Source organism: Schistocerca nitens, chromosome 9, assembly GCF_023898315.1.
Source record: "Schistocerca nitens isolate TAMUIC-IGC-003100 chromosome 9, iqSchNite1.1, whole genome shotgun sequence".
NCBI lineage: Eukaryota > Metazoa > Arthropoda > Insecta > Orthoptera > Acrididae > Schistocerca > Schistocerca nitens.
In genome coordinates, this window is record NC_064622.1 from 475,505,223 (window position 1) to 475,522,990 (window position 17,768).

The 17,768-nt window shown below is 44.2% G+C and overlaps 1 protein-coding gene across 1 annotated transcript in view; it reads left to right on the forward strand.

Annotated features, from left to right (window-relative positions):
* The first annotated feature begins 3,406 nt into the window (after nucleotides 1–3,406).
* LOC126204364 (uncharacterized) overlaps nucleotides 3,407–17,768 on the forward strand; it is a 226,022-nt gene continuing 211,660 nt past the window's right edge. The window contains exon 1 of the mRNA XM_049938738.1: nucleotides 3,407–3,583. Within this exon, the coding sequence (XP_049794695.1) occupies nucleotides 3,407–3,583 (177 nt within the window). The remainder of the gene's footprint in view (nucleotides 3,584–17,768) is intronic.

Genomic DNA, 17,768 nt, shown 5'->3' on the forward strand with positions numbered 1-17,768 from the left:
GGATGTCTCTATAGGCCCCCTGGCTCAGCAGCTGCTGTGGCTGAGCCACTGAAGGATAATTTGGAAAATATTTCGAATAGATTTCCCCACCATGTTATAGTTCTGGGTGGAGATTTTAATTTGCCGGATATAGACTGGGAGACTCAAACGTTCATAACGAGTGGCAGGGACAAAGAATCCAGTGACATTTTTAAGTTCTTTATCTCAAAACTACCTTGAGCAGTTAAACAGAGAACCGACTCGTGGCGATAACATATTAGATCTTCTGGTGACAAACAGACCCGAACTATTTGAAACAGAACGCAGAACAGGGAATCAGCGATCATAAAGCGGTTACTGGAAGCAGTTAATTCCATAAATTATCTGGGAGTACGCATTAGGAGTGATTTAAAATGGAATGATCATATAAAGTTAATCGTCGGTAAAGCAGATGCCAGACTGAGATTCATTGGAAGAATCCTAAGGAAATGCAATCCGAAAACAAAGGAAGTAGGTTACAGTACGCTTGTTCGCCCACTGCTTGAATACTGCTCAGCAGTGTGGGATCCGTACCAGATATGGTTGATAGAAGAGATAGAGAAGATCCAACGGAGAGCAGCGCGCTTCGTTACAGGACCATATAGTAATCGCGAAAGCGTTACGGAGATAGATAAACTCCAGTGGAAGACTCTGCAGGAGAGACGCTCAGTAGCTCGGTAGGGGCTTTTGTTAAAGTTTCGAGAACATACCTTCACCGAAGAGTCAAGCAGTATATTGCTCCCTCCTACGTATATCAAGCGAAGAGACCATGAGGAGGATAAAATCAGAGAGATTAGAGCCCACACAGAAGCATACCGACAATCCTTCCTTCCACGAACAATACGGGACTGGAATAGAAGGTAGAACCAATAGAGGTACTCAGGGTACCCTCCGCCACACACCGTCAGGTGGCTTGCGGAGTTCAAAATGGTTCAAATGGCTCTGAGCACTATGGGACTCAACATCTGTGGTCATAAGTCCCCTAGAACTTAGAACTACTTAAACCTAACTAACCTAAGGACATCACACACATCCATGCCCGAGGCAGGATTCGAACCTGCGACCGTAGCAGTCGCGCGGTTCCTGACTGAGCGCCTAGAACCGCTAGACCACCGCGGCCGGCCGCTTGCGGAGTATGGATGTAGATGTAGATGTAGACCTGTGAACAATATCATGAACACAAACACACATACCAAAGTTAAAAATGCTAATTAACTTTCTGCTTACATTCCTTCCTCTTATGACATACGCGTGTTTGTTTTCAGATTGACTTCCACTGTTAGCAGACATTCAGGTCATATTCCATGATTCCTTGTTAGATATTATCATGCTGGAATGGCAGCCTGATTCTTCTGTTTATAGCAAACTATTATCATATGTTTGTCTGAAGCTCAGGATTCGATATTAGTAATACTATCGTGACACTCTGAAATACAGATACTCAGTCATGTGTGTTTGTGTTTAGTTACACACTGTGTCCCCATCAGCATGACCTCATGTCAAGCATATCGTGTGATTGTACCACTCCCTTTTTTTTAGTCGCCCATTGTCATCGTTGCCTTATGAGAAAAAGACGTTATTGAATACGACTCACACTACGATAAATCCTTAACGGCAACAGACTGCCTCTTATGAGAGTTGTAACACTTGAGTGACATACAGTTGTGTTATGTTATGGACTCAGCGGTGCCACATATAACTGCCAGATCGCTCGCTGGTGGTGAAAACGCAGCAGCTGGCTCCTGTGCAAGTAGCTCTGCTGGATGTACAGGCTCCGTTGTTCTGGAATATGATCTGTCTCTATGCTCTTCTCGCTCCGTGTGTTTTATACTATCCGAGTCCCCTCTTGCTTTCTTAGCACATAGACCCTGTACTTGCTTAACACAATCCTGCATTTCCTTTTCGTCTTTAATCAACTCTGTTTGTTGAGCACAAATGTGCATGTGATCCTCCTTCAATCTGGACTGGTCTTTATGTGGTTGTTCCAACTGACCGATTCTCTTGGAGTTTTTTGACATTTCCTCTTTCTTTCCTTCTTTAACTTCGTGCCCTTTTCTCATAGAGTTGGCAAAACCTTCTCTGTGACCGAGCGAGGTGGCGCAGTGGTTAGCACACTGGACTCGAATTCGGGAGGACGACGGTTCAATCCCGTGTTCGACCATCTTGATTTAGGTTTTCTGTGATTTCCCTAAATCGCTCCAGGAAAATGCCGGGATGGTTCCTTTGCAAGGGCACGGTCGACTTCCTTCCACGTCCTTCCCTAATCCGATGAGCCTGATGTCCACGCTGTTTAGTCTCTTCCCCCAAACAACCCAGCCCCCTTCTTTGTGTGAATTATTGAAGTTTTAGCTTGCTTTGCATCCTTCTTTGCTACTAGCATCGCTTTCCTTGTATCTTATATTTTGATCCTGTCCACTCTTGCATCGTTCTTTGCTTCAGTGGCTATTTGTATTGTCTTAGCTGATGCCTGTGTAATGATCATCATCTTGTCTTCAGTCTTGAACATGTCTTTCTTTAATTCTCTCTCACGGGCTCTGATGACCAAGATGTTGAGCTCCCCACAAACTAACGTCATCAACTTTAATTATCTCTCAGATTGCTTTCTTTCCTTTCCTGCTCCATTTCTTTTCATCTACTCTATTCCGGCCGCCTTAAAAATTGTAGGACTGGGTCCATCTGTGATTTCTGCATCCATATGCATTTGTTTTGCGTTAATGCCTGAGAACTCAAGGCTGGGGTGGCCAAACTGACCTCTGAGTATGTCCTGCTGAATAATTCTTGATTATAATATGGGCATCTACAAGTTGTGAAATTACTTACTCTTCATCTTCCCTTTTGTCTATTTCACTATTTGATGTGTCTACACCAGCCTTGTTTCTAAGTGGCTCTTCCATATGAAGAGTTATATAGTTGTCACCTCTGTAATCCATCGTCCCATCTGTGTCTTAGTTCATACTACAGAATTCTCCAATTTTATCTTCAGCATGAGCTAATCATGCCTTGCTTCTTGTGGACACACATGTAATCATTTGCCACACCATGACTGGAAACACTTTGCATGTGACCTTTGCCTAGAGTAATAAAAATATGTCCTACACTATACAGTCTACATCAGCTAGTCAACCCCTCCAAAAGTGGTCAACGCTGTTGGCGATGCCTAAGTCACAATAGATAATGCAGAAAGAACAGACCAACACAGAAAATTTTCAGCATAAAAATGAGATAAACACATAGATTACTACATCCACACTAACAGGTCTAACTGTCACACATCTAACTTTTCACAATCTTTCAGATTATAAAATTGAAGAAAGATAATTTATGTGACAATAAGTAAAATTATACACCTTAAAACTCATTCAAGTTACACATGACAAGCACTATGAACATGCCTGGTGCACATAACAAAACTACAGGGGACGACAGTTATGTCTATGTCTCAAGATCTGAATTCAAAAATCTGGCACCCTGCCCCAACTGTAATCAAAATGTTACAAGGCTGGGCTCCAGGAAACAGGAACCTGGCAGAGTGTTCACTATCCTATACAAAACAAACACCCATGATGTGAGTTAATTTTGGTAATGTGCGATGCCATTCCTTATTTCAATCCATTAGGTTGTACTCTTCGTAACAGAGCCACCCTTCAGAAACGCTACTACACTGAAGAGCCAAAGAAACTAGTACACCTGCCTAATATCGTGTATGGTCCCCGTGAGCATGCAGAAGTGCCACAACACTATGTGGCATGGACTCGACTAATGTCTGAAGTAGTGTTAGAGGGAATTGTCAGCAGGGCTGTCCATAAATCCGTTAGAGTACGAGGCGGTGGAGATGTCTTCTGAACAGCATCATTTCTGGGGAGCTTTGTGGCCAGCGGAAGAGACTAAACTCAGATGAGTGTTCCTGGAGCCACTCTGTAGCACTTCTGGACGTGTGGAATGTCGCATTGTCCTTCTGGAATTGCCCAAGTCCATCCGAATGCACAATGAACATGCATGGATGCATGTGATCAGACAGGGTGCTTACGTGTCACCTGTCAGAGTCGTATCGAGACGTATCAGGGGTCAATTATCACTTCAACTGAACACATCCTGTACCATTACAGAGCCTCCACCAGCATGAACAGTCCCCTATTGACATACAGGGTCCATGGATTCATGAGGTTCTCTCCATACCTTTAACGTCCATCCGCTAGATACGATTTGAAACGAGACTCGTCGGAGCAGATAAAATGTTTCCAGTCATCAACAGCCCAATGTCGGTGTTGAGAGGCCCGGCGAGGCGTAAAGCTGTCTGTCGTGCACTCATCAAGTGTACACGAGTGGGTCTTCGCCTCTAAAAGCCCATATCGTTAATGTTTCGCTGAATGGTTCGCATACTGACACTTATTGATGGCCCAGCATGGAAATCTGGAGCAATTTGCGGAAGATTTGCACTTCTGTCACGTTGAACGATTCTCCTTCAGTCGTCGTTGGTCCCATTCTTGCATGATCTGGCAGGAGCGATGTTGGAGATTTGATATTTTATCTGATCCCTGATATTCACGGTACACTCGTGAAATGGTCGTACGGGAAAATCCCCACTTTGGTTCAAATGGCTCTGAGCACTATGGGACTCAACTGCTGAGGTCATTAGTCCCCTAGAACTTAGAACTAGTTAAACCTAACTAACCTAAGGACACCACAAACATCCATGCCCGAGGCAGGATTCGAACCTGCGACCGTAGTGGTCTTGCGGTTCCAGACTGCAGCGCCTTTAACCGCACGGCCACTGCGGCCGGCAAAATCCCCACTTCGTCGCTGCCTCTGAGACGCTGTAACCCATCGCTCGTGCGCCGATTATAGCTCCACGTTCAAATTCACTTAAATCTTGATAACCTGCCATTGTAGTAGCAGTAACCGATGTAACAACTGCGCCAGACACTTGTTGTCTTAATCCCGCGCCCGGCATCCTGATTTAGGTTTTTCGTGATTTTCCTAAATCGCTCCAGGCAAATGCCAGGATGGTTCCCCTAAAAGGGCACGGCCTACTTCCTTCCCCGTCCTTCCCTAATCCAATGAGACCGATGACCTCGCTGTCTGGTCTCCTCTCCCAACCAACCCAGCCAACCAACTTGTTGTCTTATGTAGGCATTCTGACCACAGCGTCGTATTCTGCTTGTTTGCATACCTCTGTATTTGAATACGCATGCCTATACCAGTTTCTTTGGCTCTCCAGTGTTAAAGCATGTGAAATGAAGATTTGACATTAATTAATTAATATTTTGACCCAATTGTCAAGCTGAAGTGGATGTAATGTAATAGTCTCTTCACTACCTCAACTATTTCCCACTTAATTTCCTTTGAAAAGGGTGTAGGCTTTGATTTGTCCTGACATTAAAGATGTTGAATGTGATGACAAGGATTTATTATTGTAAAGACACGAGAGTAATACATGGCGAACCAACATATTAACACATAATTAGAAATAACATGAAAATTTCTGGAGTACAGTTGACACAGTCTGGAATGGGTGGAGTCCTACACCACGGTTCCTGCATGGATTGTGAAAAAGGCAATCTGACTATAATTCGATACGTTTACAGACACTGTGAATGGCAAACTATTCGCTAATGCACCATATGTATGTCGACCTACGACAGCTGGTCTTTGGAAAGGCGAGTGCCGTACATGGTGAGCAATTCACCTCCAATACTCCTATCGAGCCGGAGCAGTATAATGCTTACCATGCAATGTCGGGAGTCGGCAATGCATTGAACAGAGTGAGCCATGAACAGTCTTTTTCGCCAATCACATATTTTTAATGTCTGGTACGTTATTTATTTTATTTATTTAGCGTATGGCTATACATGCAACATTAATACATCAAGTGTTAGACATTAAAATCAATGTCTGGTACTGCCTCCCTCCAACAGACAGATAGATTGTGGTCAGAAGCCACATCTGCCCCTGGAAATGTCTTACAATTGAAAACATGGCTCCTAAATCTCTGTCTTGCCATTATATAATCTGTCTGAAACCCTCCAGTGGCTGCAGGCCTCTTCCGTGTATACAACATTCTTTCATGATTCTTGAATCAAGTGTTAGCTACGATTAAGTTACGCTCTGCGCAAAATTCTACCAGGCGGCTTCCTCTTTCATTCTTTAACCCCATTCCATATTCACCTACTACTTGTCCTTCTCTTCCTTTCCCTACTGTCGAATTCCAGTCACCCATTACTATTAAATTTTCGTCTCCCTTCACTATCTAAATAATTTTTTTTATCTCATCATACATTTCGTCAATCTCTTCGTCATCTGCGGAGCTAGTTGGCATATAAACTTGTACTACTGTGGTGGGTTTGGGTTCGTGTCTATCTTTGCTACAATAATGCGTTCACTATGCTGTTTGTAGTAGCTTACCTGCCCTTCTATTTGTTATTCATTATTAAACCTACTCCCGCATTACCCCTGCTTGATTTTGTGTTCATAAGCCTGTATTCACCTCATTAGAAGTCTTGTTCCTACTGCCTCCGAACTTCACTAATTCCCACTATATCTAGCTTTAACCTATCCATTTCCCTTTTTAAATTTTCTAACCTACCTGCCCGATTAAGGGATCTGACATTCCACGCTCCGATCCATAGAACGCCAGTTTTCTTTTTCGTGATAACGACATCCTCCTGAGTAGTCCCCGCCCGGAGATCCGAATGGGGCACCGTTTTACCTCCGGAATATTTTACCCAGGAGGACGCCATCATCATTTAAACATACAGTAAAACTGCATGCCCTCGGGAAAACTTACGGCTGTAGCTCCCCCTTGATTTCAGCCGTTCGCAGTACCAGCACAGCAAGGCCGTTTGGTTAGTGTTACAAGGCCAGATCAGTCAATCATCCAGACTGTTGCCCATTCAAGTATTGAAAAGGCTGCTGCCCCTATTCAGGAACCACACGTTTGTCTGGCCTCTCAACAGATACCCCTCCGTTGTGGTTGCACCTACGGTACGGCCATCTGTATCGCTGAGGCACGCACGCCTCTCCACCAACGGCAAGGTCCACGGTTCATGGGGGGGGGGGGGGGGGGGGGGGGGAAGAAGGGGCGGCATGGTTAATAACCTTCCAGTTAACAACTGTAACAAAGAAACATGCATCACCATGCTCACTAAGTCTTTAATTGATAGCAGTTCAGGTTACAAGATATTTAAGATCTAAATCCGCCACGGCATTCAGCAAATGAATAATTATACGACGGCAGTTCAATAAGTAATGCAACACATTTTTTTTCTCGGCCAATTTTGGTTGAAAAAACCGGAAATTTCTTGTGGAATATTTTCAAACATTCCCGCTTCGTCTCGTATAGTTTCATTGACTTCCGACAAGTGGCAGCGCTGTACGGAGCTGTTAAAATGGCGTCTGTAACGGATGTGCGTTGCAAACAACGGGCAGCGATCGAGTTTCTTTTGGCGGAAAACCAGGGCATCTCAGATATTCATAGGCGCTTGCAGAATGTCTACGGTGATCTGGCAGTGGACAAAAGCACGGTGAGTCGTTGGGCAAAGCGTGTGTCATCATCGCCGCAAGGTCAAGCAAGACTGTCTGATCTCCCGCGTGCTGGCCGGCCGTGCACAGCTGTGACTCCTGCAATGGCGGAGCGTGCGAACACACTCGTTCGAGATGATCGACGGATCACCATCAAACAACTCAGTGCTCAACTTGACATCTCTGTTGGTAGTGCTGTCACAATTGTTCACCAGTTGGGATATTCAAAGGTTTGTTCCCGCTGGGTCCCTCGTTGTCTAACCGAACACCATAAAGAGCAAAGGAGAACCATCTGTGCGGAATTGCTTGCTCGTCATGTGGCTGAGGGTGACAATTTCTTGTCAAAGATTGTTACAGGCGATGAAACATGGGTTCATCACTTCGAACCTGAAACAAAACGGCAATCAATGGAGTGACGCCACACCCACTCCCTTACGAAGAAAAAGTTTAAAGCCATACCGTCAGCCGGTAAAGTCACGGTTACAGTCTTCTGGGACGCTGAAGGGGTTATTCTGTTCGATGTCCTTCCCCATGGTCAAACGATCAACTCTGAAGTGTATTGTGCTACTCTTCAGAAATTGAAGAAACGACTTCAGCGTGTTCGTAGGCACAAAAATCAGAACGAACTTCTCCTTCTTCATGACAACGCAAGACCTCTCACAAGTCTTCGCACCCGAGAGGAGCTCACTAAACTTCAGTGGACTGTTCTTCCTCATGCACCGTACAGCCCCGATCTCGCACCGTCGGATTTCCATATGTTTGGCCCAATGAAGGACGCAATCCGTGGGACGCACTACGCGGATGATGAAGAAGTTATTGATGCAGTACGACGTTGGCTCCGACATCGACCAGTGGAATGGTACCGTGCAGGCATACAGGCCCTCATTTCAAGGTGGCGTAATGCCGTAGCATTGAATGGAGATTACGTTGAAAAATAGTGTTGTGTAGCTAAAAGATTGGGGAATAACCTGGTGTATTTCAATGCTGAATAAAACAACCACTGTTTCAGAAAAAAAATGTATTACATTACTTATTGAACTGCCCTCGTATATCAACTGATCAGTGTGAAGTAAGTTCCAAACTTAAATGTTTAACAACTGTCAGAATAAAGTCACATGTGTTTAAGCAAGTAAGATAATACAGGAAAGTTATTACTGTTATACAGCTCCGGCCTCGAACTGTCGGCAGACTGGCATGAGATGGCCCAGCATATTGTAACACAGCACGTCGGTCGGTCGGTCGCTTGCTCGCTAAGAGAGAGGCGAGAGACCCATGGCCGACCAGGACGAAAGAAAACTGCCTGTTAACTGGGGAAATGGCACAGGCTCACAGATGAACTGAACTACGACAGACAAAAATTCTAAATCAACAAATTGTTAAACACAAGGATAAACAATTATATGTGAGGAACAAACGAGTTCCACTTAATGGAAGTGAGAGTGACGTTCCTACATTGGTCTGCACAACACATTAGCAATGTGTTTGAATTTAAGTTACAACAAACTGGGAACTCAACCACAGTTCAGGTAATTAATATTGTTCACGTCTATAACCGCTACCAAAGTCAAGATAGAATATCTGGCTTGTAATGGCACAGCGATCAGTCTAACAGTCATGACTATACAACATTTCGGCAACCACATATTATACTACTTCAGAACATTGGCTGTGTTAAGTGGAATTCTTGTCCATAGACTCCACTAGAACTTCAAAGCAGTGCAAGGACGTTGCCTTTTACATGTAAACATGCACTTATCACATGAAATGGATCAAATGTTCAAATGTGTGTGAAATCTTATGGGACTTAACTGCTAACGTCATCAGTCCCTAAGATTACACACTACTTAAACTAAATTATCCTAAGGACAACCACACACACTCATGCCCGAGGGAGGACTCGAACCTCCGCCGGGACCAGCCGCACAGTCCATGACTGCAGCGCCTTAGACCGCTCGGCTAATCCCACGCGGCCAGGAAATGGCCAACCAGATTCAGAAACTGGAATTGGCCATACGGATTGCCGAGAAGTCCTGGATGGAAATCAGCACCTGAAGGTAGTCGCTCCTCCCAGTGGTGAAGTCAGCGTCGAGAACACGTACACACACACACACACACACACCAACACGAAGGCAGCAACCCACCCGAGCATGGCACGGTCCCTCTACTCAGATTCGCAGATGCCACTTGCCACATCCACGCCAAGTTCCCATCTGCCTCTGCTCATCATAGCCTGTGCCCCTTCCATATCCTGCGGCGCTGAAAGTCTCAGCGTCACCTCAGTCATTGGCATTTAGTTCAGTGATCCAATCCACCTTCGAACGGCTGTTCAGGAATCGGCCCCAAGAGACCAAGCCATTTGGTATACGTGCTACAGGCTGTCTCAAGGATCTCGATCTTTCGGGAATGAAAATACACACCCTGGGATGGAACACACTGCCACCTTGGCGTCTTCAGAGACCCAAAGTGATTTTAAGCTTGACACAGTAGAAGAAAGCTTATACTTCAGATTCTGTTTTTACAACATTGTTTTCGTCTATTTTAAGTACGTACCATAGTTTTATCGTTATTCATACAGATGGATCCTAGGAGGAAAATGCTCTAGATTGTTCTGCTGTATTCCTTGATAGGGTTTTCAAAGTGCGTCTCCCAGAACAAGTTACAAATTATGATGCAAAGTTATATGGCATTCTGATGGCACTGGAGAGGGTGCACCGACATCACCGCACGAGGTTTCTTGTCTGTCCAGACTCGCTTAGTGCGCTGCAAGCACTTCACCAAACGTATCCAATAGACACGCTGATTCAGCTCAGCCATGACTTCTTACAGCGGCTCCAACACCGCGGCAAGGTGGGTGCCTGGCCACATTGGGATACAGGGAAACGACATAGCCGACAAAGCTGCCGAGGAAGAATGCTGGGATAGTGCTGTGCATCGATGTCACATCCCGTTGCACGCCATCACCTCATTTTCTGACAGATGCATCGTGCGTCACTGGGAGACTGTTTGGTTGCAGGTGACAGATAACAAACCGCGGTCGCTCAAATCGAGCACAAAGCCTTGGCGGACTTCACGTCAGCGTCGCCACTGGAAGGAGGTTTTGTTTACGAGACAGCGCATCGCGCATAGCCCTTTCACACATGGCTTCCTCCTCTGGCGTTAGGATCCATCACTCTGTGAAGTGTGTCGCGTGCCGCTTTCAGTTCAGCATATTGTGGCTACATGTGTCCCGTATACTGACATTAGGGCAGCCCTCAAGTCTCCCTGGAGATCTGCCCACCATCCCCGCAGATACCGATACCAGTGTTAAAAGGGTGGTGAAATTTTTGAACTGTCAGGCCTCATCCCTAAATTGATTGGGAAGGGCGGCAGACTTTAATACGTTATGAACTGCTTCGCATGTGGGTGCAGCCTGCATCCCCACCCATGAGATTTGCATGCTGACTTTTCGTCAGAGCGCTGATGACCATGATCTCGAGCGCCCCCTCAACCACCAGCCACTCAATTCTTTATGGAAGGATCGGAAGCCTTCCTACTAGTGATATACGGGCTTTTTCCACAAGAGCGTGCAAAAAATTAACAGGGCATAGTCTTTGTCCCACTGAACAATTTGAGGTAGGGAGCCTGGGCTCGAAAAAGGAAGCTTAAGGAGATAACACGAATAAAATCATGTTACTGTGAACTTTTTTTAATTACATTAGTTGCAGTTCCCCCCCATGAACCATGGACCTTGCCGTTGGTGGGGAGGCTTGCGTGCCTCAGCGATACAGATGGCCGTACCGTAGGTGCAACCACAACGGAGGGGTATCTGTTGAGAGGCCAGACAAACATGTGCTTCCTGAAGAGGGGCAGCAGCCTTTTCAGTAATTGCAGGGGCAACAGTCTGGATGATTGACTGATCTGGCCTTGTAACATTAACCAAAACGGCCTTGCTGTGCTGGTACTGCGAACGGCTGAAAGCAAGGGGAAACTACAGCCGTAATTTTTCCCGAGGACATGCAGCTCTACTGTATGATTAAATGATGATGGCGTCCTCTTGGGTAAAATATTCCGGAGGTAAAATAGTCCCCCATTCGGATCTCCGGGCGGGGACTACTCAAGAGGACGTCGTTATCAGGAGAAAGAAAACTGGCGTTCTACGGATCGGGGCGCGGAATGTCAGATCACTTAATCGGGCAGGTAGGTTAGAAAATTTGAAAAGGGAAATGGATAGGTTAAAGTTAGATATAGTGGGAATTAGTGAAGTTCGGTGGCAGGAGGAACAAGACTTTTGGTCAGGTGATTACAGGGTTATAAATACAAAATCAAATAGGGGTAATGCAGGAGTAGGTTTAATAATGAATAAAAAAATAGGAGTGCGGGTTAGCTACTACAAACAGCATAGTGATCGCATTATTGTGGCCAAGATAGACACAAAGCTCATGCCTACTACAGTAGTACAAGTTTATATGCCAACTAGCTCTGCAGATGATGAAGAAATAGATGAAATGTATGACGAGATAAAAGAAATTATTCAGGTAGTGAAGGGAGACGAAAATTTAATAGTCATGGGTGACTGGAATTCGTCAGTAGGAAAAGGGAGAGAAGGAAACATAGTAGGTGAATATGGATTGGGGGGAAGGAATGAAAGAGGAAGCCGCCTTGTAGAATTTTGCACAGAGCATAACTTAATCATAGCTAACACTTGGTTCAAGAATCATGAAAGGAGGCTGTATACATGGAAGAAGCCAGGAGATACTGACAGGTTTCAGATAGATTATATAATGGTAAGACAGAGATTTAGGAACCAGGTTTTAAATTGTAAGACATTTCCTGGGGCAGATGTGGATTCTGACCACAATCTATTGGTTATGAACTGCAGATTGAAACTGAAGAAACTGCAAACAGGTGGGAATTTAAGGAGATGGGACCTGGATAAACTGAAAGAACCAGAGGTTGTAGAGAGTTTCAGGGAGAGCATAAGGAGACAATTGACAGGAATGGGGGAAAGAAATGCAGTAGAAGAAGAATGGGTAGCTCTGAGGGATGAAGTGGTGAAGGCAGCAGACGATCAAGTAGGTAAAAAGACGAGGGCTAATAGAAATCCTTGGGTAACAGAAGAAATATTGAATTTAATTGATGAAAGGAGAAAATATAAAAATGCAGTAAATGAAGCAGGCAAAAAGGAATACAAACGTCTCAAAAATGAAATCGACAGGAAGTGCAAAATGGCTAAGCAGGGATGGCTAGAGGACAAATGTAAGGATGTAGAGGCTTATCTCACTAGGGGTAAGATAGATACTGCCTACAGGAAAATTAAAGAGACCTTTGGAGAGAAGAGAACCACTTGTATGAATATCAAGAGCTCAGATGGCAACCCAGTTCTAAGCAAAGAAGGGAAGGCAGAAAGGTGGAAGGAGTATATAGAGGGTTTATACAAGGGAGATGTACTCGAGGACAATATTATGGAAATGGAAGAGGATGTAGATGAAGACGAAATGGGAGATAAGATACTGCGTGAAGAGTTTGACAGAGCACTGAAAGACCTGAGTCGAAACAAGGCCCCGGGAGTAGACAACATTCCACTAGAACTACTGATGGCCTCGGGAGAGCCAGTCATGACAAAACTCTACCATCTAATGAGCACGATGTATGAGACAGGTGAAATACCCTCAGACTTCAAGAAGAATATAATAATTCCAATCCCAAAGAAAGCAGGTGTTGACAGATGTGAAAATTACCGAACTATCAGTTTAATAAGTCACAGCTGCAAAATACTAACGCGAATTCTTTACAGACGAATGGAAAAACTGGTAGAAGCCGACCTCGGGGAAGATCAGTTTGGATTCCGTAGAAATGTTGGAACACGTGAGGCAATACTGACCTTACGACTTATCTTGGAAGAAAGATTAAGAAAAGGCAAACCTACGTTTCTAGCATTTGTAGACTTAGAGAAAGCTTTTGACAATGTTGACTGGAATACTCTCTTTCAAATTCTGAAGGTGGCAGGGGTAAAATACAGGGAGCGAAAGGCTATTTACAATTTGTACAGAAACCAGATGGCAGTTATAAGAGTCGAGGGGCATGAAAGGGAAGCAGTGGTTGGGAAAGGAGTGAGACAGGGTTGTAGCCTCTCCCCGATGTTATTCAATCTGTATACTGAGCAAGCAGTAAAGGAAACAAAAGAAAAGTTCGGAGTAGGTATTAAAATTCATGGAGAAGAAGTAAAAACTTTGAGGTTCGCCGATGACATTGTAATTCTGTCAGAGACAGCAAAGGACTTGGAAGAGCAGTTGAACGGAATGGACAATGTCTTGAAAGGAGGATATAAGATGAACATCAACAAAAGCAAAACGAGGATAATGGAATGTAGTCAAATTAAGTCGGGTGATGCTGAGGGAATTAGATTAGGAAATGAGACACTTAAAGTAGTAAAGGAGTTTTGCTATTTAGGGAGTAAAATAACCGATGATGGTCGAAGTAGAGAGGATATAAAATGTAGACTGGCAGTGGCAAGGAAAGCGTTTCTCAAGAAGAGAAATTTGTTAACATCGAGTATAGATTTAGGTGTCAGGAAGTCGTTTCTGAAAGTATTTGTATGGAGTGTAGCCATGTATGGAAGTGAGACATGGACGATAACTAGTTTGGACAAGAAGAGAATAGAAGCTTTCGAAATGTGGTGCTACAGAAGAATGCTGAAGATAAGGTGGGTAGATCACGTAACTAATGAGGAGGTATTGAATAGGATTGGGGAGAAGAGAAGTTTGTGGCACAACTTGACTAAAAGAAGGGATCGGTTGGTAGGACATGTTTTGAGGCATCAAGGGATCACAACTTTAGCATTGGAGGGCAGCGTGGAGGGTAAAAATCGTAGAGGGAGACCAAGAGATCAATACACTAAGCAGATTCAGAAGGATGTAGGTTGCAGTAGGTACTGGGAGATGAAGAAGCTTGCACAGGATAGAGTAGCATGGAGAGCTGCATCAAACCAGTCTCAGGACTGAAGACCACAACAACAACAACAGTTGCAGTTAACTGCAGAGACCATCATTGACACAATGAACTTACCATTTGTACTGTACCTTACAAAATGTGCTGAAACTGACGGTAGCTGATTGGTCAGCGCGACGGAATGTCATACCTTACGGCCCGGGTTCGATTCCCGGCTGGGTCGGAGATCTTGTCCGCTAAGGGACTCGTGTTGTCCTTATCATCATCATCATCATCATCACCATCATTTCACTCCCATCGACACACAACTCGCAGAAGTGGCCCCAACTCGAAAGACTTGCACCAGGTGAACGGTCTACCCGACGGGAGGCCCTAGCCACAGAGCATTTCCATTTCCATTTCCATTTCCATTAGACCTTCTTCAACTGTCGGCGGTCTCTGTCAGTCAACAGACGAGGTCGGGCTGTACGCTTTTGTGCTGTGTTCACTATCACACCGAAACAGTGAACCTAGGGACGTTTAGGAGTGTGGAAATCTCGCGTACGTACAGAGACACAAGTGACACCTAGCCAGCTGACCACGTTCGAAGTCCGTGAGTTCCCCGGAGCGCCCCATTCTGCTCTCTCACGATGTCTATTGACTACTGAGGTCGCTGATATGGAGTACCTGGCAGTAGGTGGCAGCACAATGCACCTAATATGAAAAAGTATGTTTTTTGGGGTGTCCGGATACTTTTGATCATATACTGTATGTTTACAGTTTACGGTAACGTTTTTCCTTCTGTTACGGTATATTTCCAAGCATGTGTAAATTTCTGCTACTAATTGTGATGCGCTGAATATATACGTTTTAGAGAATTGTGCACAAAATTTGTTTAACTGATACGTTTCAGACCGTAACGTTTATCGTAAGTAGACCCACGCGAGACGCAACCAAATAACTAAACAGCTGACACACAAGAACTAGTGATTATTGGATAGATATTCATTTCCACATTTTGTCAAAATTCTGACAGAAATTTAACTGTCCGGTGACAAAATGTTATATTACTCTTATCAAATTTCAATCTTTGATTGTGTAGAGAATAATCTTGTAGAAAAACCTGAGAGTCTCTCAAAACGTGATGTATGGCATAACAGCAGTCCTCTTTCTTATTTTTAGCCTCCTTCTCATAAAATACATCAAGAGAGGTGACGCAGTGGTTAGCACACTGGACTCGCATTCGTGAGTACCACGGTTCAAACCCGCGTCTCAGCCATTCAGATTTAGGTTTTCTGTGATTTCCCTAAATCGCTCTAGGCAAATACCGGGATGGTTCCTTTGAAACGGCACACCGGATTTCCTTCCCCGTCCTTGAGACAATCCTAGCTTGCACTCCGTCTCTAGTGACCTCGATGTCGAAGGGACGTTAAACCCAATCATCTTTCATCCCTTTTTCTCTTAAAATACGTTGCACGTTTCAGGTGGAAGTTCATAGTCATTAATATCATTTTGGTTTTGTCGAGAGAATGGATGTATAGTGTGATCTCAATAAGAGTACTGCCTGCTAATCCAACGACAGAGACCGGCTCTAAATGAAGGAGTAAGCAATAAAACGTAACAGTAGTACTGCAACCAGCTACGCCGTAGAAACGCCTGGAAACTAAAAAAGGTGCACAAGTGTACCAAGAAGCTTACGTAACATCAGCGGAGGTTAAAGCAAGTGGACCTCTGCCTTTTCCTGGTGAGTTGTTGCGAAACGGCGTCAGACAGCCTCGCGACTTGCCTGCTGGATTATCGCTCTGGTGCGCAGAACTTAATCAAAACATAGGTGAGGCTGCACGTCCGCAAAGAAACGTGCAGTAAGATACAAGGTGAACTAGGTACCTCAACGTAAAAGACACTACATACCTCGCGTATTTTCGATGTTGTGAGCGCCCGTTGTCTGTGATGTACTGACGAGCTCTATGCGTTTCACTTGAGTCATCTGACCAAAAATGAGACATCACTTCCAACACGAACTGAACCAGTTCAAAATGGTTCAAATGGCTCTGAGCACTATGGGACTTAACATCTGAGGTCATCAGTCCCCTAGAACTTAGAACTAGTTACACCTAACTAACATAAGGACGTCACACACATCCATGCCTGAGGCAGGATTCGAACTTAGCAGTCGCTCGGTTCCAGACTGTAGCGCCTAGAACCGCTCGGCCACTCCGGCCGGCCAACGGAACCAGTGCATGTCCCTATATTACCATACTGACCATTCCTTGACCTCTCAGTATGTATTCTACTAACTAATCCTTTCTTTTAGTCAAGTCGTGCTTTAAACTTCATCTGCTTCCTTTTTCAATAATTCGATTCAGTACCTCTTCATTAGTAACTCAATCTTCCCACCCGATCTTCAGCATTCTTCTGTGGCGCCACATTTCATGAGCTTCTATTCTCGTCTTGTCTGAACTCTTTACTCACTTCGGCGCTAGGCTACACTCCAGATAAGTACCTTCGGAAAGGGCTTCGTAACACTTCAGTTTTCATTCGATATGAATAAATTCCTCTTCTTCGGAAATTTTTTATTGCTACTGCCATTCTGCATTTTGTATTGTTCTACTTCGGCCCAGGTAAAAAGAGTCATCTATTACTTTTATTCCACTTCCTAATCAGACTGCCCCAGCTCTGACGGATTTAATTCTAGTAAATTCCATTATCCTTGTTTTTCTTTTGTTCATGTCCATCAGTTTCAACACGCTATCTGGTCCATTAAAGTCATATTCCAAGTCCTTTCACCACCTTTGTCAGAATTACAAGGTCAACATTTTCATTTCTCTTCCCTGGAGTTTAACTTCCTTTTCAAATTTCTCCTGGTTTACTGTACTACTTACCCATTGTGAGGGCTGAATAACACTGCGGATAGGTGGCAACACCACCCCACTGCCTTCTCCACTGACACTTCGCTTTCATGTTATCCTGCGTGTTATGGTGCAGTAAAAAAACAGTGGGAAAAATTACAATGCGATACCCTGAAAGCAATGCACATACTAATGAAATGCAAGAAAGTTAAGAAAACGTTAAGCAGCCATAATATATCTATTGCTTTTTTCCTAAAAGCCACTGGACTATAGTTGTAGATTATAAAATAAAGAAGAGAAAGTGATGAGGGCACATACGTATTGAAAACAAGAATGGAACTGAAAAGCAACAGTAGAAATAATTGCGCTTTGCAGATGTGAACTTCCTCTAACATATTATAATCACAGACCGATATCCCTAACATTTATCTGCTGTAGAATCCTTGAAAATATTATCAGTTCGAATATAACAACCGT